Source organism: Heliangelus exortis, chromosome 8, assembly GCF_036169615.1.
Source record: "Heliangelus exortis chromosome 8, bHelExo1.hap1, whole genome shotgun sequence".
NCBI lineage: Eukaryota > Metazoa > Chordata > Aves > Apodiformes > Trochilidae > Heliangelus > Heliangelus exortis.
Window position 1 is genome coordinate 5,371,733 of NC_092429.1, and position 23,655 is coordinate 5,395,387.

Genomic DNA, 23,655 nt, shown 5'->3' on the forward strand with positions numbered 1-23,655 from the left:
CTGGACAGCAGATGAAAAAATTCTCCGTGCGTGTGCCAGAGCACATTCACACAAAATCCATACACACAAAATAAAATTTTAGGGACCAAGCTTGAGCTGTAGGCATTGTGATGACTATTTTAAGGAGACAAATCCTATCACTGGCCACTCTTCTAATATAGCCAGGTTTTTCTGCTAAGCAAAGCTCTTTCCTAGCTAAAAAGGTCTGCCTTAAATTATGGGAAACATGTTAAATTCTCAGTATGGGAGAGGTGAGCAGAATATAGTAGATTTTACAGTGATGTGCTCAATTGTATGAAATCCACTTCTTGCAGAGGAGGCAGCCATGGTCAAATGTTACAAGGAGATTTTAGGGTTTCAGCTCAAGTTCCTGTTGCAAGTTCCATAAACTCCTGGGATATGGGATTCCTGCAGATAGCCATGTGCTGGGCTTCAGCCCCTCTGCACCCCTCCTGCCTGGCATGGGGAATCTCACCTGGGGAATCTGCTCTTAACCTGGCATTTCAAAAGCTGTGAGGCATCAGTGCTACCCTGACACACCCAGGAAAAACAGGAATGCAAAAGGGTGTGACTGGGGAGAAGCACAGCTTTAGAAATAACAAGGAAAACTGCTATATTCTTCTCACATGGTGAAGAATTCAGTAACCTCTGGGAGTAGTTAAACTGGGTAGGGAGGCTGGGATTTTCAGTATTCCCACAGCTGGACACCTTACATGTATCATTTTTGTTTGACATGCAACGTATTTGCATAGAATTAAAAAATGTGATTGCCTGACCACCCGAACAAAGCACTCGACAGAGAGAAGCCGAGCAGGGCCCTGTGGGGTGCTGCTTTTCCCAGCAGTAGCCAGGACAAGACATTTCAGGATAAGGCAGAGGAAACCCAACACAGGCAGTTGCAGAGTCCTCGCTCACCAGAAGTATTTTGCTCTCTCATTCAGAGTGGTTTCTGGCTCATCCGAGCCTTGGAGTTTTTAGAACATCTTTTGTTTCTCTTTTAAATGTGTGTGTGGTCATTATCCACATAAATGTCACTATCAGGATCTCTTTTAGCTATTATCTTTCCAACGAAAACAACTGCAAGCTTTTAAATCTTTCAGATAGAAGCATTTCCAGGCTTCTAATAGCATTTCTGGCATGTCGAGGACAATGTCCCTGTGTGTGCCATTTGAAGGGGATGGTGACCATTTTGTAATCTGTGGCTGTGCTTTGCCAGCACTCCCTTGCAGCCTTAGCAGAGGTGGTAGCAGAGGCTTTTCTGCAGGTCCCAGAAGATAATGACATCCCCAGCTTCACCACACACCAGCACTTGAGAGCATTTGCAGAAGGTGTAACTTGTAACTGGGCTGCACAACAGCTCATTCGTATGAAGCTGTTTCTCTGCTGAGACATTTGGGGAAAAACTACAGCCCCATGGGAGCCTACCTTAGCCTTTAGCTGCTTCTCAGCAGAGAGATACACTCCGTTATTACCCCCAAGCACCCATCTCCAGCAGTTCAGACTCCTGAGAGCATTTTGTGTCTCTGACCTGAAGAGGGCACAGGTGGCCCCTGCACTCCCTGCACCCACATATTCCCTGTCCCTTTTTTACCATCTCTGCAACCCCCAGGTTCCTGAGCTCTTTTTAATAAGCACTTCAACCAAAACACAGGTAAGGTGTAGGTTTTTCTTGTTTTCTTTTTTGCATGTTGGCTTTTAAAATTCCACTTTCTTTTTGTTTTACATACTTGCTGATCACTGCTTATTGGGGACAGCGTTACCTTTCTCATGAAAAATTGATTTTCCAGTTCTTACATATATGGCTGGAAAATATCCTTGCCTTCAACCACTTAACAATACTGGTTTATTTCTTCAGCTGGGGGATATTCAGAGTCTCTGTGGTTTGTATTATACGCCTTATTTTCCTGCTTTGGGAGATGGAATTATTTCAGCATAGGATGGGCTTTGACTGGTTGATTTATTTAAGCCCCTTCTAATAGGGTGTCACTGTGACAGCTTTTGGCAGTGTTCCTCTGTGCCTCATGTTAGATTTGATTAAGATGTTGTCGCCGTTAATTCACAGTTCATCTATATTTACCTCTTGAATGCTCCCATGTAGTGCTTTGCCCTAAGTCAAGCGTAGCTTCACTCCCCAAGTGTAATCCTCACTGCTCCAAGAAGAAGTCATGTAAGTTGGTGACTGCTATTGCAAATCATGTTTTATGGTGTTTAAATGGCTTGTGCAGTGGTAAAGGAAGACACCAGTGATAGCTGTAAATTTTTGTAGCTGATTCTTTGTGTGCCTGCTATAGTTTTTGCTCAGTATTTTTTTTTCCATCCAAGCGACATATATTATAAACTGCAGGGATATTTTTATTTTTACACCTCAGGACCTGTGGCTGTGAAGTTTCAACAAGGTGGCTCTCAGACAGACAGGTGGATTTTTTGGCATCTGAAGGTTCTAGTGCTTCTCAAAGAGCTGCTTCTTATGTTTAGCAAAAGCTCCAGAAGCAGCAGAGAGTGTATGTTGAACATATGGCTCCCACATTTGGCAGTGTAACACTGGACTATGGAGCATAAGGCCATTTGTCACAGCTGCCATAGGAGGGGAAAAAATCCAATTTAGACCTGGTTATCCATTTATAGGCTTAGCTCTACAAGAGGCTTGTATGAGTGGCCAGGTTGTTGGTGCCATCTTCTGCACCATGTCACTTGCTGCCTGTGTATGGCCAGCAGACACTTCTCTGGTAAAGAGTTTGACCTTTCTGGGCCAGCTGCCTGTGGGACAGTGGTGTAGTGGCAGGGAGGAAGCACTGAAGCTTCTCTGCTCCACCAGTGGCAGAGGATGCCAGGGATTTCATGGAAGTGGGTCATGGAGGCTCTTCCTCCAGTTTCTTGTGGGAATGTTGGCTCAGGTTTGGTTCCCTGAGCATGACTGCCCCCGTGCTCCTGTGCTGGCCCAAGTCCCAGGTATCTGGGGGAATTTTCCATCTCTTAGATACAACCATTCCTCAGTTATCCACAGAGCAGTGCTGCCACGGGCAAACACTTACTCAGGGTTTTTCTTTGAAAGGACAGTACCACCTGCTGCAGTTCTAAGTCTAAAAAAATCCTTTGTGGGGAATAAGCATAAGATGGTTTTGTCTTGACTGAAACTGGGGTGTAAAGCTTTACCCCATTACAGCTCTGAAGGCACTTGGACTCTCTCTCTAACTACATCATCCACTTCTTTTTGCTGGCCATATATCTCAGCTGAGGAGATTTTAAATTAACACTGAACTGTGTCTTAAGTTGCTCACTGAGGAGTGGTGTCATTCTTATCCCATCATTATGGCTGGTATGGGAAGTCAATGTAACTCCCTTTCCTCCTAATGAATACCAGAAAGCAGCACTGCATTGTTAACTTTTTTTAAAAATATAATTTGTACCTGCAAAGTAAACATTTTCTATAGTTTGGCTGTCATGGATATAGGGCCAACAGTATTTCATTTTCCCATACTGTGATGTGATATGTGAAGTTTTTCTGTCTTTTCTTTTTCTAGGCTTGCTCCCAACATAATCTCACCACTTGTCAGCCCCCTGAAAGCATTAGTTCCTCCTTCCCTATTGCAGAAACACGGCTCTCCATCATCCCACAGCCAGTCACCAAATGGGCAGCAATTTTCTGGAATACCAAATAAACCGTATGCTCAGTTTCAAAACCAGACTGTACAGCAGGGATCTCAAGGTAATTCTTCCCTCTTTTTTTTTTACAGGTTTTACATTTTTGGCCAGTACTGTTTTATTCAGGGGACTGACAGCTTTTCAATGGGAATTCCAATTTTTTAAGTGGCTTATTCTACATACAGAGCAAGTTTCACAACAGTCAATCTTTTGCATTTAATTGAGTTTTGGGATGTGTTTTCAAAACGGGCCCTACAAGAATGACTTGTGCACCCAAATAACTTCAAGTAATTTCTTCATTTAAAGAGAAGTGAAATATTTAGCCCAGACTCACTCCTTAATCATCAATAAGGAATTGCCCTCACCATGCAGTAGATAGCTACTTGCTGTGCACCTCCCCAGACTGCTCATCCAGCCTTCCATCAGCTTGTAGAGTGATCCTGCCAGAGCAAGAACCATCCACTCCCAAAATACATAGGCTGAAGTACACCTTGGCAATGTCCTGCTCAGCCTACCAACAGTGATGCACTAGCCATGAGCTTAGACAAAGAAAAAATTGTTTAGTATTTTTTTTTGGAAGTTTGGTATCTCCATTATTTTATATAATAATATGCAAAGGCATTTTGTACAAGTGTGGAGTGCCAGTATGATTTGAGGACAGGACTGGGAGCAATAAAGCAATTGTCCCAGTGCTTAATTTAAAACATTTTTTTTTTATTGAATGACCCAACCTTTTAAATTGGGAGCTTATTTATCTATTCTACCCATTTACCCACTGTTCTGCCATGGGGACTAATTAATGTTTCTTCAATTTTTGAGGCATAAATTAGCCAAAGATATTATTGTCACAGATTCTTCCAGTAACAGGAGCTTGCATATTTAAGAAATATGTTATATAATCCAGATGGTATGCTGCTTAAGTGTGGTAAATATTCACAGTAAAGAAGTGTGCAGGACATCTGTCTGGTTGCAAGCACAACCAAGCGTGTAAGTTTATACAGGCAGATAACCAGCTTTTTGAAACTCATTTCACAGCTGTACTGTCATTTGTATAAGGTCATTTTTGGCTGGCAAAGTATCACATGTGATCCATTTACCAGTGGGCAAAACAGGAGGTTTGCTCTCTCTCAGTATATGCTAAGGCAAGGTCTGAAACACAGGAGTTGAGCACAAACCAGAGAGCAATTCACAGCTGTAATGGGGTTCAGGATCCCAGCAGTTCCCTCTGCCCCTCTTTCATTCTCTGAGGAGTATTTTTACTCTTTGGTTGGACTGCCTTAGTTTGAAAAGTTAAAGTGTGTATTCTATTAAATGATTTGTGCCAAAGAAAAAACTAACTCAACCTGATGCTCAACAGATTATTCAATTTAAAAAGATTAACTCTGTAAGGGAAAAGTGGCAGATTTATGATAGCATATAATGATATATGATTATGTTACTATAATGAGCTAAATAACTACAAGCCACAAGAGGAAAGTTTAGCAGCTCATTACTAGGCAGAAACAAATGCACAGACAGAACAAGTTTTGAACCACTTAAATAAATTGACTTTATTCCTTACGAAAACCACATTTCCTTTTGAATGAATTGTTGCTTTCTAAGTGTTATGTTGTGTGGTTTTGAAAAAGCAATAATTTTCCACTTTGGCCAAATGTTGAAGTATTATTATAAATTCATTATGGAAATGGTCATTCAAAATCAATTTTGATTAGCAGCCTTTGAAATCAATTGATCTGTAACCTGTACTTAGCTGTGCTCGCTCTACATCTTTTTTGCATCTCAGTTCATTAACAGGCAGTTTTCTAATGGAATCTGTAGTAATTTGGGAGTTTAAAATTTTTGCCAGAAAACAGAAGAGTATGTAAATCCAACTGTAGAACTTGTCATTTGTATGGAAGTATATAAACACTCTGGAGCTGAAATTTTTAGAAGACAGCAAGCTTCGTCAAGCTGGTAGCAGAAATATTGATAATGAAAGAACAAGCTGACATTATTTATATGTTTAAACCTTGCTGTAGTAAGATCACATGGAAATTATTACATGCTGAAAGAATTTGGCAGGCAATGGCATCCTGTGGTTATTTATACCTGACATGATTCCTTGTCAGAAATTTTATGGAATTTGAAAAGCTGAGATTTATTTGCACATACATGTAAATGACATGACATAACAAGATGGCATTTAATGGGCATATTCCAATTATTTGCTCATTACATCATTCATTTTAAAGCTGCTTGAAGTTTTCTAGGCTGTTTCTTAGAGAAACAGAGGCAGTCAGTGCACTGTGAAGTGGCTAGCTGCAGCTTTTCTGTCACAAATTATTTCAAAGCAAGATTTTAACCAAATGTTGTGTTTGGAACTCAGTTTATTCCTTTATTAACTGTTATATTTCTATGTCTACTGTACATAAAACATTTAATAGTGATCGTTTAAACTGACAGGACAGTCAGTAAATTCTTCACTTGAAAATTAACCTTAGAAAAATTTTGCTTTAAATCAAAACCGAAGGAAAACCTGAAAGCCGTGTGGAAAAAAAAATATTGGTCAAACACTTGTTGCCAAGTTGGTATTACAGTTTTGCTCTCCTAGAAGAAGCAGGGATGTTAGCACCAGACAAGTGTTATTGCTTACATCATAAGTTAACCACTGAAGGGAGTCTTTTTTAAGAACCAGTAAAAAATGCTCCATGTTTAGTTTATTCTAATCAACCATATGTGGTTGTTAATTGAACCACTGGTTATGGGATTTTAATCCTATCTTAATTCCTAATACTTTATGTGTAAAGCATGTCAAAAAAATCTAAAGGAACCCACAACTGAATGAAATAAATCAAAAGCCCCTATGTTTCATACTGCACACTTAAAAATTGTATAAATGTAGTAAAACTCTGCCTTGCGTTGCAAATGCAAATCAAACATTGTATTGCCTGCAAGCAACAAGTTTCATTTCCTGTGGTTATGTAAAATGGAGGAAACCTTATCTGGCAAGAGCACCCCTTATTACAGAAGTCATTGTGGTTGCTTAAACTCACATGGCCTTTCCATCTCTTGTTTAATGACTTTGGTTTTCCGGAACACTTAGCATTTAAACAAGCTGGCAAGTTTCCCTTTTTAATAGCATAAAAGATGCGTGAGGCTCAGATCCTCCAGAAAAGACTGAATCCTTCTTGAGCCAGGCCAGGCCACCAGCATGAGCCAACATACCTGGTGCTAAAGGGAACTCTCTGATTGTGCCTCTGTAGCTGTGCCATGGGGTATAGAAAGTATAGAAGAAGTCATGAAAAAAATCTTCCTGACATAGCAGCTCCCTGGTCCTGCCACCCTGAAACCTGGAGGTATGGAATTTCAGTCACTCCAAGACTCATTTCCACCTTCCAGGACTGACATTCAGCTGGCTACATTTTCAAAGACACAAGCGCATTTCTTCCAACCCAAGTGTTGCTTCCTTCCCAGTTTAAGTACAGGGAACATCCTGCACATCTTTCTATACATCCTAGCAGTGGAACTGCAGATCAGGTTCACCACTTGCAGTCCTTTAGTGTTTCAGATGTAAGGCCAGAGTCCTGCTGACTAAACCACTACTTCTATCACTTCCCCTGAAACCTCCACACAGTCATGTGAGAGGTTATGCTGAAGGTGAGTCATGTAAACACACTGAAGAGAAATCCAAGTGCCTGCTGGTAGGTCTCCAACCAGGCAGGCAACTGTCTGCTGTGAAACCCCTGCATAAGGGATAAAGCTGGCACTGTCTCACTCAGTGATATTCTTGTCTATACAGAAGAGCTGCCTTAAGCCTCCACCTTTCATCAAATCTGCTGAGTTGGAACAAACCATCAGGATCAAGTCCAACTCCTGTCCCTGTGTAGGGCACCCCCAGGATCACACCATCATCCAAATGCTTCCAACTCAGGCAGGCTTGGTGCTCCCACTTCCCTGGGGAGCCTGTTCCATTGCTCAACCACCCTCTGGGTGAAAAACCTTTTCCTAATATCTAACCTAAGCCTCCCCTGATTCAGCTTCTTATCATTTCCCTGAGTCCTGTCATCAGTCACAGGAGTGAAGAATCAGTGCCAGTCCCATCTCTTCCCCTCACTTTTTTTGCAATTGCTAAAGCTATTGGCTGTCTCCATCTTTCTTTCTCCTTTGCCTTTCATCCTCAAGGAAGCAGCTACCTGCCTTGTAGTCCACTTCTCCCATAGCCATCCCTGTGCCTTTTCCACACACAGAGAATACTTTCCATGAAGCCTCTGTCCCCTTCCTACAGGATCTCACTGCCTCATTATTTCTAATCTAATGATAAAGGAAGTAAGTTTTCATTTTACTGCTCAGATCAGAGGGGTTAAAGTCCCATTTTTAGTGTCATGGTTTGTTCTACCTGACTAAAGTTCTTGCTGCAACCTTTCCCTTCCTCCATCATATTTCTTTAGTTTCCTACCTGCATTTACCACTTCTGCAAGGCCATTGGAACAGGAAATGACATGCATTTTCTTTGGAAAACACTTAGCAGGAATTTGGTCCTGGTGAGTACAACAGTGTAATAACACAAATGTTTTCCTACACTGGAGCTCTTCATTGGACAGTTCCAGTAACACTTTTGTGCTGCATTTTCACATTATCACAGAGTGATGCTGAGGGATTGCTACTGCAATCCAAAGGGGAATCTGATCACTTTTGGCAGTTCTTTTCCAGGCTTCTGAGTCTGAGGCAGTTCCCTGCCTCAGGTATTTTTTCTCAAGCAACTAGACAGTGAAACTTAAAACACTTCAAATGAAAACCTCACCCACAGGTCTTGAGAAAACCCTGAACCAAACTAGTTTCAATCCAGTTCTGTCATGCTTGGCTGCTTGGCTGTTCTCTGATTTTCTAAGCCACTGTGCCAGCCCTCTAGATCAGAAAGATATTTAATTGATTTAACAAAGGCAAGCCTGGGAGCATACAAAAGGGCAGTGATTACAGAGACAGAGAAAACACATGTCGTGCCTTCCCTAGAAGTGATGCGTGTAGCAGACATTCTGGAAAAGGTTCAGTTTTTTTCTCAAGCAATGCATATAAGTGCTCTCTGCAACCAGTTATACCTCCTCTGAAGCCAAGTGTCTCATTTTTTTTCACTGCTCAACTCAAAGGGATGTATTTTTAGAAGACTTACAGCAAGCTCATGTCTTGGAAACAGAAAAGTCAGGGTAATTATCAAAAGCCGATCAGTAAAGCACTGTACCTAAAACCACATCAAAAGATTGCTTTGCTGCCTCATAAGAGGTCTTTGGTTTCTTGAGCCAGACTCTTTAGACAGTAAATAGAGGTGGCTGCCTATTTATTCCAAGGAAGTGCATGCACCATTTCATACTCAGTTTTCCAAATTTCTGGGCCTTCTTCTACAGAGCAGGAGGCACGAGCAGCTTTGGTACAGTGTGCAAAGTGTCTTTATCTAACCCAGCCATCCATCAGGACTTCCCCAATCCTGGGTATCAACAGTTCAGGTATTTTGTGGTAGAGGATCGCAGGTTCTCAAGAAACAAATAATCTAATCCTTGGAGATTCTGCCAAAACACATACTAAACTGTGAAACCTCAGAGCAAATCTTTCAACACTTGATGAGTTCATTGCATTTCTATTAAAAAATTGCCTCACTTAGCCTTATTTATTACCACCTTAGAAAAACAACAGCAGAATGAACAGACAGACCCTAAGCTTTGCCTGATACATCTACTTGGTCAAACTTTGGTAGTAAAAGGGAAGGGTAGAAAAAGACAGGAGATCTTTCTCAACAGGAAAAAGCTTATACACTGCATGATTTGTTAGGGACAAATTCCACCCTGTCCAGCACCCAGGTGCTCTGGTGATAGGCACAGATATTTCATTTCTAAACAAACAGACTGGAAAGCTGCACAACTGGCCCAGCAGGCCAAGCCTTCCACTGGTGAGGGGAGTTCTGCTGACCTCTGTCAGCTGAAGTTCTGGTTGTGTCTGTGTTTGATTGAACTACCTGGAGCTTTTGTAGTAGTTCCTTTGGCAATGTTTCAGTATGAGTAAGACTGAGGGAAGAAATACAACAGCTCCATGTTTTTCTGGCAATTGGAGGAAAATCTTGACAGCACAATCTACTCAATTTTAAGCCCAACTTGGTTGACTGTAGGGACAGATGTAAGGGACAGAGCATCATTTCAGAAGGGACTTTCAGAGAAGATAGGAAAAAGGATATTTACTGTGAATGTGCAGTTAATGTGTGATGCACCTGGAATGAGGACGAAGTTATAGAGGCAGAAGGAAGAGAGAGAATTAAATCAGGCCATGGCTGGTATAAATCTTTTGGCATACTTATGGGGGGAAATAACATTTTCTTTTAGGATGTTGGCACAAACTTGTAAGTTGCAAAATTCCTTCCTCAGCAATTCGTTCCCTTTACTTTCCCAGCAATTCCTTTACTGTTAAATATCCTCTTCTATTGTGTACAACTCAATCACAGCTTCTGCTGGCAAAAAACCAAGCTGCTGATCAACTGGCAGAACTATATTTAAAAAAAAGAAAAAAGAGCATGAGACAAGAAATGTAGGGTATGCGGCAGGCAGAAGCTAAACATGCCCCAAAAGCAGAACAACTGAGGCAGGCAGAGACCATACAGATTTATCTCAGCACCTTTCAGAAGCAAGAAGAGCCCCTAGCTCAAGTCAGTCTTCTCCTGATCTCCATCTGGAGTCAGTTCTGCACCTCTAGTTCAATTTTACTAGCAGACTGTGGCCCCCTGTGTTCAGTGAAAGGGGTTTAATTTGAAACAAGAGCAGTCTGAGAAAGCAGAGGTTTAAGGTACTCTTAAAGGCATTTTGAATAAATCGTTCTGTACCCAGCAGCACATAATGCACACTGGATGGGAAAGGACTTAACTGAAAACAAAGCAATGTTATTCATTTCAATATTGCATGATTGTGTTTAAATTAAAATTAATTCATTATAGACACATTCCCTTATGAGCTGAGCATCCTGGACCTGATCCAGAAGAGTACTTATTACTTAGGTTTGAACACAAGTGGGCTGCTGACTGTATTCTGCTGATCTACTGCTTGAAATGAAGCACATCTTTGAGATTTCTGCTTGATGGGGATCACAGCTCACAGCACGTTGTGAGACTGAGTCTGATGCAGCTTTTTTATTATTACGCCCTATAGAATAGCATGATCATTTTTCCATAGTTAAAACAGAGGAACTCAAAGCCCCCACAATAGTAATGAAATACTCTGACAGAAATAGAGCTAATACCATTGCCTGAGTGTTAAAAATGTGTGTGCAATATCTGTTTTCAGGTTACCAAGGCAGCTTCCACTCAATACAAAACTGTTTCCACTATGGAGACTGCTACAGAACAATGGACCAGTCTGTCACCAGTGATGTGCTGACAGGGGAATCCCATTGCTTTAATCCTCTGAGACAGAATGGCTATCACATACTCAACGCACCTTTAGCATCAACAGGTAACTTATTCTGCCTATAAAGAAGTATATATGTGATACTTTTTAGCAGGAGGGGAAAAGAACACATTTTCTGATTGGTATTATTATTAATCATCATCATCATTATTATCATCATCACCATCACCATATTATCATTATTAAAAAGATATGTTTGCATTAAAACCTGAGTTAATGAAATTCACTTGCATCTATAAAAATCCCAGAAGGAAAGCAAATTTGTTTCCTTTGATCCTCCTCTATTTGACTGATAGACAAACTGTCCTCTCGTTTGCTGGATGTCACAGAGACCACACACCTCGGGGTGACAAGCAAGGCAATGATTGTGTGGGCTGTTCATTGTACATCTCTTCAGGTATGCTCAGGCAGGCTTTTATAATCAGATCAAAGTTAAGAAGATGGTTAACACAATTCTGAAGGAAATAGCAGCAGCAGGGACTTCCTGTCCATCTAAGAATAAAAAGATGGCTTTGTTTTGCAGTACTGATGTTTACCAAAGGGCAAGGCACTGCTTTGATAAATTCAGCTAAAAATATTAGTTAGTTCCTATTGGTTGGGGTGTTCTTTGTGTTTATGCTGATGCATATTCATGGACACACTATGCACATGCATAATGTAAAATCTGCCACAAGTTATTATAGCTACATTACTATAATGCTTCAGTATTTAAGCCTTCATTTTTGTAAAGTATTATTCTGCTTCTAAAGCCACAATTAAGAATTGACAGAATTACTGAAATCAAACAAAATGTGAGTATTGTCAGAGCCATCAAACACTACCATTTACTGCAATCTTTACTTATATAAGTCCTAAAAATTTTCTCCATGTCTGAATTCAGGAGGGCACCTCAGTTAAGGACGATACTGAAAACATATGTTAAAATTCTTTTGAAATGGAGCCTGAGTCAGACCACAAAATTAGAGTTGACTTTCCTGTTTGTTTTGTATTAAAGGAGACTCTGTTTAGAGACAGCATGCATGCATTTGTCTGTTGTTCCATACTAGAACGTGTATGCATCAGTAACAAACACAAGGGAAAAGTTTAAGATGAGGTTTCAGCTTCAGCTTTGAATTCTTTTGTGTTATTTGTAAGTTTGATGTTACTAAAACATAGTTCTTCATGCTAACATCAAATTTCAAGTTTAGATTGACAGCCTGCAGTATTTACAGGACAGACTAAATAAACTTTCCAAAAGAAATTGTAGGAGCAAAGAATAATTCTATGGCAAGACACCAACTTCAACAGCAGTTGATTTTTCTGTCTGGGGCTAAACTATTATGAAATGTTTCTGTGTAATATTTTTGTTTTCAGAGTGGTTATTGAGGTATGCAAATACTTAAAAGGCAGAAACATAAATATATATGAAATATATAAATCTTGCCTCATCTTTTTGTGTGTAAAACAGAACCATTCAGCTTTGCAAGATTCATCAAGGCCGTGCATTAATTTTTTTTCAGGCTTTTATAGCCCCATTAATATTAAATGAGATCTCATCTCACAGGAATGCCAAATGTGACTGGCAAACAGCTGTTCCATGAATCACATTAACAGTCAATAAATTTTTATTTTCTGTTCAGGACTTTGGATAGTTTACTCTATCTCGAATCTAATAATGATTTCTAGGGTGTATGCTTATCTTGGGTTTTGTCCATTTGTGGTTGTGTATCCACCCTGTATACAGGCTCATCAAATAGAAATTAGCATAACATAAACACTGACAAAAATGATCAAAATACTGTTCACACAGCTTGGAAAGACACAGCACAGGGCAGACGAGCGGCCAAGTTGGTCTTCCAGAGACTTTTTGGCCACACATGCCAGAATTCTGCAGACAGCAGAATCTGACCTGTAAACTAACAGTAAATTAATACATCATAGGAAAATGCAGAAATGTAAATAAGTAGAGAATTTGGTCTCAAATAATGAAAACATACCTAATAGTAAAATACCTATAATTAAGTTCTTAGGACTGAGCCAACAGTTCTTTCTGAAATCAGGACTGCCTGTGTTAAAACTCAAGGATCTGCCACAACTGGGGGAGGCCCCAGCAGAGCCTGGTGCAGTGCTAGGTTCACACTCACCTGCAGAGCTGGGCGGTCAGAAGGCATGAGAGAAAGGCTGAAGAGAAGAAGCAGCTTCACTTTCCACATGGGGAAACTGAGGCACAGAAAACCAGTCATTTCCCAATGGCTCCACAGAGCTCCTCCATCAAGCAGAGAACAGATCCAGGTCCCAGGGCTTTACCCACCAGGATCAGGCACCCACACACTCACATACAGCTCACATGGATGTGATTTGTAGGAGATATTTTCTACATCAGACACTTAGTAACTGGAGTAATCTTATTCCATGTGCAGCCTCATCTGACTTAATGCTGATGATGATTATTAAAACTGTGGTAGGTGGACTCTGTTGGCTGGGTGCAGGGTCAGAACTTGACACATGGACACTTTTCTGAAGACCCAACCCAAGTCAATACACAAGTTAATGTGTATAAATGTGTATAAAACAGGACACACACATACCCTAAAGGTTGAACAGAACGTGTCAAAGTTCCCTGTAGTCCTTTGGGCAGGGGGCTGTGGGCAGTTTGTGCAGTGAGTTATAAACCATTGAAGGAGAAGGTTAGGAGGTGCCCAGCCTGCAGGATGTCAGCAGGGCCATGGGCAGACAGGAGGGTCTGCTTGGTGTGGGGACAGGGGCAGAAAGAAGAAGGGCAGGACATGGGGTGAACACAGCAGGGGTGAGGTAAGGAAAGAGCTGCACTGCAGTAAAATTATTATGTGCTTGTGAGTCTTGACTGGGCAGTTGCAAAAGCAAGTTATAGTGGGGCATAACAGGAAATGTTAATGCCCTTTAGGGTAGGCAATAGACCTTTTGTTTCAGGCTCCTTGGTTCTCCAGATGCCACAGCACCTGGGAGCAGGCAAACCTGGTCCTTTCCACTGGGTTGCACAGCTCAGGGAGGCTTTTCACAGCTGTGAAGTTTTGTATTATAAAAGGAGGACAGATAAATTCTTCCCCACCATGGCAGCTTTCTGGTAGCCTGATGAGCAGCAGCCTGCTCCAGCAGGTGAGGACCCAACCTCATGGAGAGCTTTGGTGGGTTAAGGACAACATAGTGCACAGCTCCTTCCACAGGTCCTGACCCAGACATGCTTCTGCAGACCTCACTTTTGCAGTATGTGGGGATCCAATAAATGTAGGATCCAGATTTCTTCAGCATCCTAAAAGCATCTGTGAGACACATGGAAGATTTCTCCTAAGTGCCATTAAAAGGAGAAACACAAAAACAAGAGGACTGAATCACTTTTAGTGCACACTTAGTAGGATCCTTGCCCACTCATTGTTCTGACATCCTATTCAGATAATAACTGTGAAGTCCCAAGAGAGTCATACACTGATACTTGCACTTTGCTTGCAAATGGGCAGCTTTCCACAGAAATGAGTGGGAGCTTCATCTACTGTGACACAACTGCCCATGGAGATCAGTTTGTGTATCTCCTGGGTAAGTCTTTGATGGTAAACCCTATTGTCTTTCCATTAACACTGTGCTGTACTGTATCATCCCAGGCCTCAAACTCTGCTGCCTTCCTTATATGTGCTGTGGTACTAAATCATGTCCATGTAACTTGTCACTCTTCCAGGCTACGAGGCAGTCTCTGAAGCTCAGTGTGTTTCTGAAGACATCGTCTCCAACGGGACTGAGGAAAATGGATTCTTCCAAAACGGCGCCTTTGATCACTGCTTGAATCACATTCCTTCCATCTATACAGATACCTAAGAGCAGTGCTGACATTGTTTCCTTTATATTACCTATAACTATGTATGTAATAACAAAGGTGTTGTTCAAGTACTTTTATTTAGTCTGTATCCCTATATGTGCTCATTTAAATAAACACCTCACATTTACCAAACCATTTTATACATGAATAGTCTGTATAAGATAATATTGGAACCTGTTCCTTTGCTGTGGCACTTTGGAATTCATGCTTTAAGGGAATGAGAAGCATTTCAAGCAGCTTGTTTTGTAAGTTCTCTCAGTAAAGTGTAAATGTAAGTTATATAATGAACTTGTAAAGAAGGTTTTTTTTTCCTGAAAAGTATGTTTCAATTTGAGAATGCTGGTCCCTCTAATCAGTTTTCATCTAACTCATTGGTCAATCCTTCTCTTTTTTTTTTTCTTTTTTCTTTTTTTTTTTTTTAACTAAAAGGATTTTTTTTAATCACAGACCTCATGTATATAAAGATCTTCATTTGCTCGGCTGGTTTTATATTTTCAGTTTTACAAGAAAGCATTAAAAAACTGGAAACAAGTATACTGTCATTTCTTAACATCATCAGTCTGCCTGATAAATGCTAACACTACGTTCTTAACATTCCTGAGAGTGATTTAAACAAAGCTGTGGCATTTCAGTCACTGTGAACTCAAGAAATCCCAGTGTAGGTGAAGGGGAAGCCAAGGTGCCTGCAGAATGTCAGTCAGTGGGTAAGAAGCCTTACAGAGAAGGGTGCCCCATGGGCTGGTTTCCCAGCTGAGGGTGCCCACCAGCTCTGCACCATCTTCCAGCCCTCCTGCTGCCCCCCACCAGCAGGTGCATCAGCAGTGGAGGAAAATTAAATGCAGCTGAGGTTGGCTTTTTGCCTCCACCAGACAATGTACAGCCTCATCCCATGGGATATCAGTGGCACAATCACACTGCACTGTGTGGGGCAGGTTGCTGGATTTCTCCATTCACAAGACCTAGCAGCAGGATACCTGCTGAGGGCTTTCCTCCATCCCAGCCCTTGTAGTCAGTGGCCAAGCCCTGTGGCCAAGCTGAAGCCCTCTGCAGAGCCAGTCAGACACTGCCAAAGGCAGCTGGGACATCTATTGTCATTTGTTTCTATTTAGAGTAACCCAAAGCCTACATGGATGGATTGCTCTTGTTTCTCCAGGGCCTGGTTGCACATTTTCATGAAGATGCCTCTGTATCCAATTTAGTATTTTGTCCCCAAAAAATCTGAATGAAACTTAAGACATTCAGGAATTTTAACAGTCACTAGAGAACAAGATGCATGGGGTTACAGGACACACACACACTCTTTTATAAAAGGTTCCTCAAGCTCTCATGCTCTCAAGGATGCCTGATCCCAGGTGCAGACCCATTAATTGTGTCTGTCCTGCCTGGCCTAAGCAGTGCCTGGCAGCACTGACTTAGCATTCCACTACTAGAATAAAAATGAAGGCTCCAAATTGTGCTTTAAGCCTACACATGTGGCTTTGCTTCTGATCTCTGCCACATTTGGCTTTCTTTCCTGTTGCTTATCTACTCTGATGCATCACATTTCTAATTTTTTTTTCAAATCTTAGACTTAAGTGGCCTGAACTCTTTCCTAGAACATTAAACAAGGAGGCAGGTAGCTTAACAACTGCCAAGCAATAAAAGTCTAGAGCTTTTGAGGGAGGACTTAGGAAAAAAAAAAAGTATCCAAAGCCCAACAAATCTGCAATGGCTGACACAAAAATCAAAATAATTCCTTTTCTTTAATTAGCTGGAGACATTAAAAGGAAATCGTACTTAAAAACATGATTAATCTCATTTCCTAAAAATTAAAGAAACCTTTCTAAAAATGACATTTTAAAAGTTGAAAATACAAACCAACCAAACCTAAGCATATTTGATCAATTACAAAAATATTTATGTCACAACAACCAGGCTGTGCAAAACCACACAATGATTCACAAAGGTCTGGGAAACTTAAAGCATAGCAGCTGGAGTGATTATTTAATTCCAGAATCTGTGTGAATCAGGTTTTCTGTAAATTAAAAGGAGAGATTCAGAGAAATGCAAAGGCACTCATTTGAGTCTGTACTGTTTGGAACGTTATTCATAATAAAACCATTAAAATATAAACTAGCCCAAGTTAATGGTTACTTGTGTGCTTGTGTACTTCATTATTTCCTTTTATTACATGTAAGTAGGGAAGTATCTCATGTAAGCTTTTCTTAAAGAGACAAGGAAATCTTTTAAAGGAATTTATTGCTTGGCAAGTTTTTCATTGTGGTCTGTAAAAACCCCACCAACTAATATGTATAACTGAAGTAAGGCTTTAAAATAGTAGAAGATTACTACCCTGTGGAATTAAAATGGAACTGCTGGTTCCAGTTGACTGTCAGATAGTTTTTCAATCTAGGCAACAGAATTCAAATAATGAATTACAACACTGCTTTATAAATAGCTTCAGATCATGTCCCCAGTGAAGGAAAACCCTGTTTACCCTTATTTATGTACTCTATGTGTACCCAGGAAACTTTAGGAACAACTGAAAGAAGACAATATTCGGTGGCTGATGAAGATGAGAGAAGGAAAATGAATTTCAAGTTGACACTGAAGCAGCTAGAGAGCTTCTTTGCGCCTTCCACCAGCTGGGATGGAAGCCAAACATTCAGCAGGACCTCTAAATTTTTAATATAATTAAGCTTTTCATTGTATAGAAAACAAAAATGCTTGTTCTGTTCCAGCTTACTAGCTGGATTTCACAAGCTGTAGAAGCCATCCTCCTCTCAGTTCTGTAGAGCTGCCTTTGCAAGCAAATAAATGAGACGTCCACGTGTGGAGCACTATCATGACAAAATAAAAATATTTTAGTGCCCAAATTCTGAGGTGGCAACAGGACACAGGAATCTGCAAGACCAAAGCCTCAGTTCTGCAGTAGGAATGGTTATAGCCATTCATGGAAAGAATTTTCACATTGTATTTTCTCCTTATGTACACACCAAACAGCAGGAACAGCTGCTCCTGGGGGAAAGGCTTCCCCACTCTGAGATCCAGTCCTTTCAACTGGATACATTTTCTAAAACGGTAAAAGTCAAAAAAATCAAATTCCAGAGCACATTAAGAGCACTGATTCGATACTGCAAGAGATGTCAGTTACGCAAACAGTGCAGAAAAACCCCAGTTCTTCAAACAACAACCAAGTATGTGAAAATAAACAGTGACTGTAAATTGAATTTATATTGCATAAGAGTAAAAGATTTCAATGGTTTTTGTTATGATCTTATTAAAACCTACACGAGCTTAGTTCAGTTCTCCAGTAATGTATTTGTATTAAATTAGAAGATCAGGGCAACAGAAGATGAAAAAATAGACAGCCTATATAATTTAATTCACCGACAGCAAAAAAACATTGGAATATTCTCTCCTGAGATAAGCCCGCCTGAGATCTGCAGAGTTACACTAAGAACTCCTCTCTACTTAATTTTCAAAGCAAACTGCAAACTTCCTTAAGTGATTTGGAAGTCCAGGGCCCAGAGTCAGCAGAAAAAGAGCTGTAGATAGCTTGACTGTCAGAGCCTTGCAAGGCTGCACATCCTGGCTCCACGGGCTGTCAGCCACGATAGCTCCAAAACCAATGAAACCATGACAGACATTTTGCTTTGAAGTGTTTAAACCACAGAATGTCGCAAACTGGCCAAAGCCCTTACAAGACTGAGCTTCCTACCTGATTTCTACTGAGATGAAAAGAAATGTATCCATTCCAAAAGATTTTAGTAGGGGTGGTGAAGCCAGAAAAAAAAAATAAATCATGTAATTCTTTGCAAACACAGATTTTCTGGATGGAGTCAGTAACTCTCAGATCCAAGTGACTCAACTTAAAAAGTGTATTTCTGGCCCTATGTTGTATAGAAGTATCAAGGACACTAAGAAAAGCATGATGGTAATTTTCAAAGCTTCTGGAACTTTTGGCCTGCTTGATTTCAAAAGGTTTTCTCCCTTCCTTCTGAGAGAGGCTGTATCTGTTCTCTCACAGAGTGTCTGGGGGACAAGCAATGCACCAGAAGATGCTGCTGCCCACAGGGAGGATACAGAGACCTGGGCTGATGTGGCTACCCAGATCAGGGACTGGGCTAGGAAGGGAATGCATTAAGCTGGTTTATTGAAGGATTAAAGCCACCTTTCCATGTTTTCAGGTTTCCTTAGTTTGAGAAGGGCAGCAAAACACCACCCAGCCTCAGGGAAATAGCAACTAAGAGAACAACAGAGCAGCTCTTCCCCTTCCAGCACCCAAATTCAGCATGTGGTTTAGACACCAGATTCAGGATTTTCCTCTTAAATAACTGGGGGATGGCTTCATTCCACCTTACCCCAGGCATCCAAACCAGCACCCTGCCTTCCTCTTGGGCACTCAAAAGGCAAAAAAGCCTCCAAAGGGGGAGCTAGTCTGTTCCACAAAGGCACTGAGAAGGCACAGTGTCCACAGATGGACATCAACATAAACCCCTCTCAGCAGGTCTGTAACCAAGCAGGCTGAGCCTGTGGTGTGCCAGTGTCCTACATCCTTTCCTAAGCAGCCAGTTCTCCTCTCAGAACCAGAGCTTGGCCCCACACAGCCATCTGCCTCACCTCTCTGAACAAAACTGGAGACCACTGGCATCAAAAGAAATCCCTCTGAACCAGAGCTTCACCTCACAGTAAAAAAAGCAACATTGCTTCCTGCAACAGGGGGGGACAGATTTTTTTAAAAAGTGTCTGAACACTTTAAAACAAGAAAAGGGCATTAACTGGGATTTTACAGAGCTGCCTTAATTGCTTTAGTTTCATCTCCAGGATTTTATTTCCTTCTCAAAATCCTCTTAGATGCCTCTTTGCACCTTTAGGCACATTCTGCAAATCTCAGCTATACTGCATAACGAGTTTTCTTTCCTATCTCTTTGGGTTGTGAGCCACACATTTGCCTAAGGAATTCTCTGTGGAGTTAGGATTATAAATATAGGCTGAGCTAGGAACAGGCATTGGAAACTGCCATGAAGACCATGTACAGAAAACAGTGATTCTAGTCACACAAGATACCTGATATAGTTGGCAGGAAAGCAAAGCTAAACAAATGCAGGTTTACATTTTACTATTTAAAGAATAAAATATTCAACTTGAGTTCCATTAACACCTGTCAGGACTTTGGTATATACTCACATCTACATTTCTAATTTTACTGCTAAATAATCCCAAACTTGGCAGTTACAAGGTAAAGCAAAATACCCAAGCTAAACATCTGAAGCAAATTGTAGCTCTCTGGAAGAGCCCTTCTGCTGTATAAATGAAGGTCATATGTATAAATGATTAGAAGCTTAAGGAAATATGTCTTGTGCTTTTCTAAATTGATAACACACACATGTTGCATTAATATTCCCACATCAATTATTGGACATGTTCCCTGCTGTAAGAAAAACGATAATTTTTTTTTTAATAATCCCTTGGAATAATATTCTTACACTAGCACAATTAACTCTTGCTGTGCAGAGGGAAAAGAGGTTGATATAATAAAGTACATCCCAGAAAAGCAGTGCATCAGTCCCTGGAGATGCCACCACCAGGGTGCATCCTAGTTTTGGGGCATGGTCAACAAGACACAAGAGTCCTCCATTTCCTGGTGAGAAAGTGACAGGTCCTGGTGGGGTGGGGGTAGGGGGGAAAATCCAAAGATATTGGCTTTGGTGTTACATCCAGGGCAGCCACACTGGCAGCAAACCTGGGAGCTCTGTTTATCCAGCATCAGCAAAATAAACCCAACAAATGTTGCAGAAGCAAAATAGACCCAAGAAATGTTGCAGAAGCTTCCTTAAGCACTTGCTTTCTCTCTGTAAGGTGCAACTTGTGCTTGGTAGCAGGTGTGGGGAAAGGTTTCACCCCAACAGTGTGAAGGACCCCCAGGTGCCCAGGCTTTCGCAACAGCAAGTGAGTTCAGGATGGGCTGCCCAGACCCAGCCATGGGATTCACCACTGGTCAGGGGAAGGTGGGGGCAGCCACTGCCAGCAACCATCACCCCCTTGGCTGCCACCAAGTCACACTTGCCAGAAAGAGCTTAATCACAGGGCTCATAAAAATACTTCTGAAACACACTTTAGTCTCATCAAAGTGCACCAGATCTCACTAAACACCACATATTTTTCACAAATGCTCCCAGGCTAAAACACACCTGGAGCCATCTCTAGGGTCGTCATTCAGATGGTTCCTGTATCCATACATCCATCCCACCCCGATGGCCCAGAGCATGGCTGGACACCCCCTGTTTCAGAGGGAGATAATCTTGCACAGACATGAGAGAGCCCAGCTCTGGTGTTTTGTGTGAGAGGAGGGCAGAAGAGTTCCCAATTCATCAAGGCTGATGCTGAGCACAGCAAGTGCAAAAAATGCAACTTTATCACTTCTGACAGATTCCTTTTATTTTCTGCTTTTTATTAGCTGACATAAAGTTAGGCTCTTTTTTTTTTTTTTTTCCCCATCGAAAAAATTTCTGTATTTTTTCCAAGCGTCCCAGTTCCGTGGCTATGTACAAATTCTAGTGCCAATTTCAAATTTCACATGGTGGTAGCCACAAATGCCACGGGTTTGGGTTTGCTTTTTTTGTGTGTGTGTCTTAGTGGATGGAGATGTGTGCAGACTCACAGGAAAAGCTACTGGAAATCACTTGCCTATTGAATGCCACCTTCCCTGCACATTTCCAGTTGATAGTCCTGGATTTCTCTGATATTTCCCTTTTTTCACAAGAGGGAGCTCTGGCTCTGGCTTAATGCTATGAAAATGTGCTGCTCAGACTCTGCTGCCTTTGAAAATGCCCACCTCTTGTCCAAGGTCAGCCTTATAGAGCTCCTTTAGCAATTAAAACCCCATCACCATGGGGCTCACTTGAGCTTGAATCTCAAGGTGAATTTCAATGATCAAAAAGTTGCCAGTGTGATAAACGTTTCCAGAAATTTCCCAAACAACTTTGATGTTTTTAAACACTGCCAGAAAGAGTAGTGATTTGTCTAATATTTTGTGGTTTTTTCCCTCTAAAATCAGATGGATGTTATGGCTGAGCAGTGAAATCTGAGCAGTCAGAAGTGATAAAAGGAGGAAGGAATTAGACAACAGGAAGATCAATAATCCTTACAATGTTCATTATGGTGTTTCTCTGAGTGAAGACCTCCCAACAAATCTCAGATAAAGTCACATTTTGCACAGAATGTTTGCTTAAACAACCACACACCCCCTCTATCAAGGTCCACTCTTGCTCAGGCCCAGGGCCACCTCTGTGACCATCTGAACAAGCACATGAGCTCGGGCACCAGCAGCCACAGCCACTGCTTTCCATCACAGCCAAGCAAGGGAAGAGGGAAAAGCCCCTGGATAAAGTTAAATTGCAGATGCAACCTTCATTCACGGAATGGCTGCAAGTCTGCCTGCACTTGGACTGACAGCCACAAAGGGACTTCAAAATAAACAACACCCAGTTTCAAAGCAAAGTTTCAAGCCATGGGTTTCCATGGGAGATATTTGGTAGCTGCAGTATTTTTAACCTATCTGTGTATGACAGGTTGTTCCACACCTTTTCTACATTTGTGCTTGGTCTGCTACCTCCAGTCTCTGTATGTCAAGACATTATCCAACAGGTACAACTTCATGCTCTTGCTTTTCCTTGCCATTCTCTCAATGCACACTGCAAGACCTGCCAGTTTTCCCTACAAGATTTTTCAGTCTGGTGTCATCAGAGGATGTCAGTACACCTGGGAGACCTGATCTCATTTTTAGCAATATTGAGAAAAAAAATGTGCCTTCCCAAAAGAACACCTCTCCCTCTCAGCTCTCCTCCTTCCTGCCAGCCAGGTGGCCCCCACAGAGCTGCTGCACAGGGTGGGGGCTTAAAAATCAATTCTTGCAGCACCCAAAGGCAGAGTTTATGTCAGAACGCTTCAGCACCCAGAAAACTCTGTTGGTCTCAAAACCAAAACAAAAAAAAAAAGCAAGAAACCACTGCATGTCCTTGAGCTCCCTCTGCTGCCCCCATTATTATTTACATGCATGTATATACCAAGGTAGTATTTTCAGTCACCCAGAGACGTATCCCCAGGGAGATTCCAGGTGCACAGGGCTCCTCTGGGGTTGGGAATGGGGGAATGTGCCAAAGGCTCCTATTTTCCAGGGAAACCACCCAGAGATGGGTCCCACACGTGGCCCAGGCAGGGACAAACACCCTACAAGCACCAGAGGAGTGGGCAGCAGTGATGGGGTGCCTGGCTGTGCAGCTTGAGGCTTGATGCTCTCCTGCAGAGTGCTCTGGGTCAGACCCCAACATCTGGACATCCCACAGGAACTGCCAGGTGAAGTAGGACATGTCCAAGCTGCAGGGGCAAATCAGTTCCTTCTGGTTTACTCTAAACCAATGCATTTTTCTTGGAAATACATATCTGTAAGGATTTGTTGTGACCAGCAACCAGGAGAATTCCATGTTCACTTGAAAATAAGGCTAAGGAGGCATAAAGTCTCTGCTGTGAGATCAGTGTGGTGGCTGCAGCATCCCCTTTCCAGCCCTGTGTTTCAGCCCTTGCAGGCTGAGCTCAACCGGGGGAATTAAACACAGCACAGATCTGTGACACAGTGTGAACAAAAATATAAAAAAGATTAAAAGATGACTGTGGAAAGCTAGCATGCTCCTCACATAATTAAAACAAGTTGCTCAAAGGCTGCTGCTTGTCTGTGAGCACAGAGGCTCTGGGCAGGTTTAACCACAATCCTGAGCTGAGGCAACTCTG

At 41.6% G+C, this 23,655-nt stretch overlaps 1 protein-coding gene across 2 annotated transcripts in view; it reads left to right on the top strand.

The window, feature by feature from the left end:
- Positions 1-15,417, top strand: part of GLIS1 (GLIS family zinc finger 1) — a 185,202-nt gene extending 169,785 nt beyond the window's left edge. For both annotated transcript variants that reach the window (XM_071750088.1, XM_071750089.1), the window contains 3 exons: positions 3,522-3,706; positions 10,938-11,105; positions 14,749-15,417. In XM_071750088.1, coding sequence (XP_071606189.1) covers positions 3,522-3,706; positions 10,938-11,105; positions 14,749-14,885 — 490 coding nt within the window. In that variant the 3' untranslated portion in view covers positions 14,886-15,417. The remainder of the gene's footprint in view (positions 1-3,521; positions 3,707-10,937; positions 11,106-14,748) is intronic.
- The last annotated feature ends 8,238 nt before the right edge of the window (positions 15,418-23,655 follow it).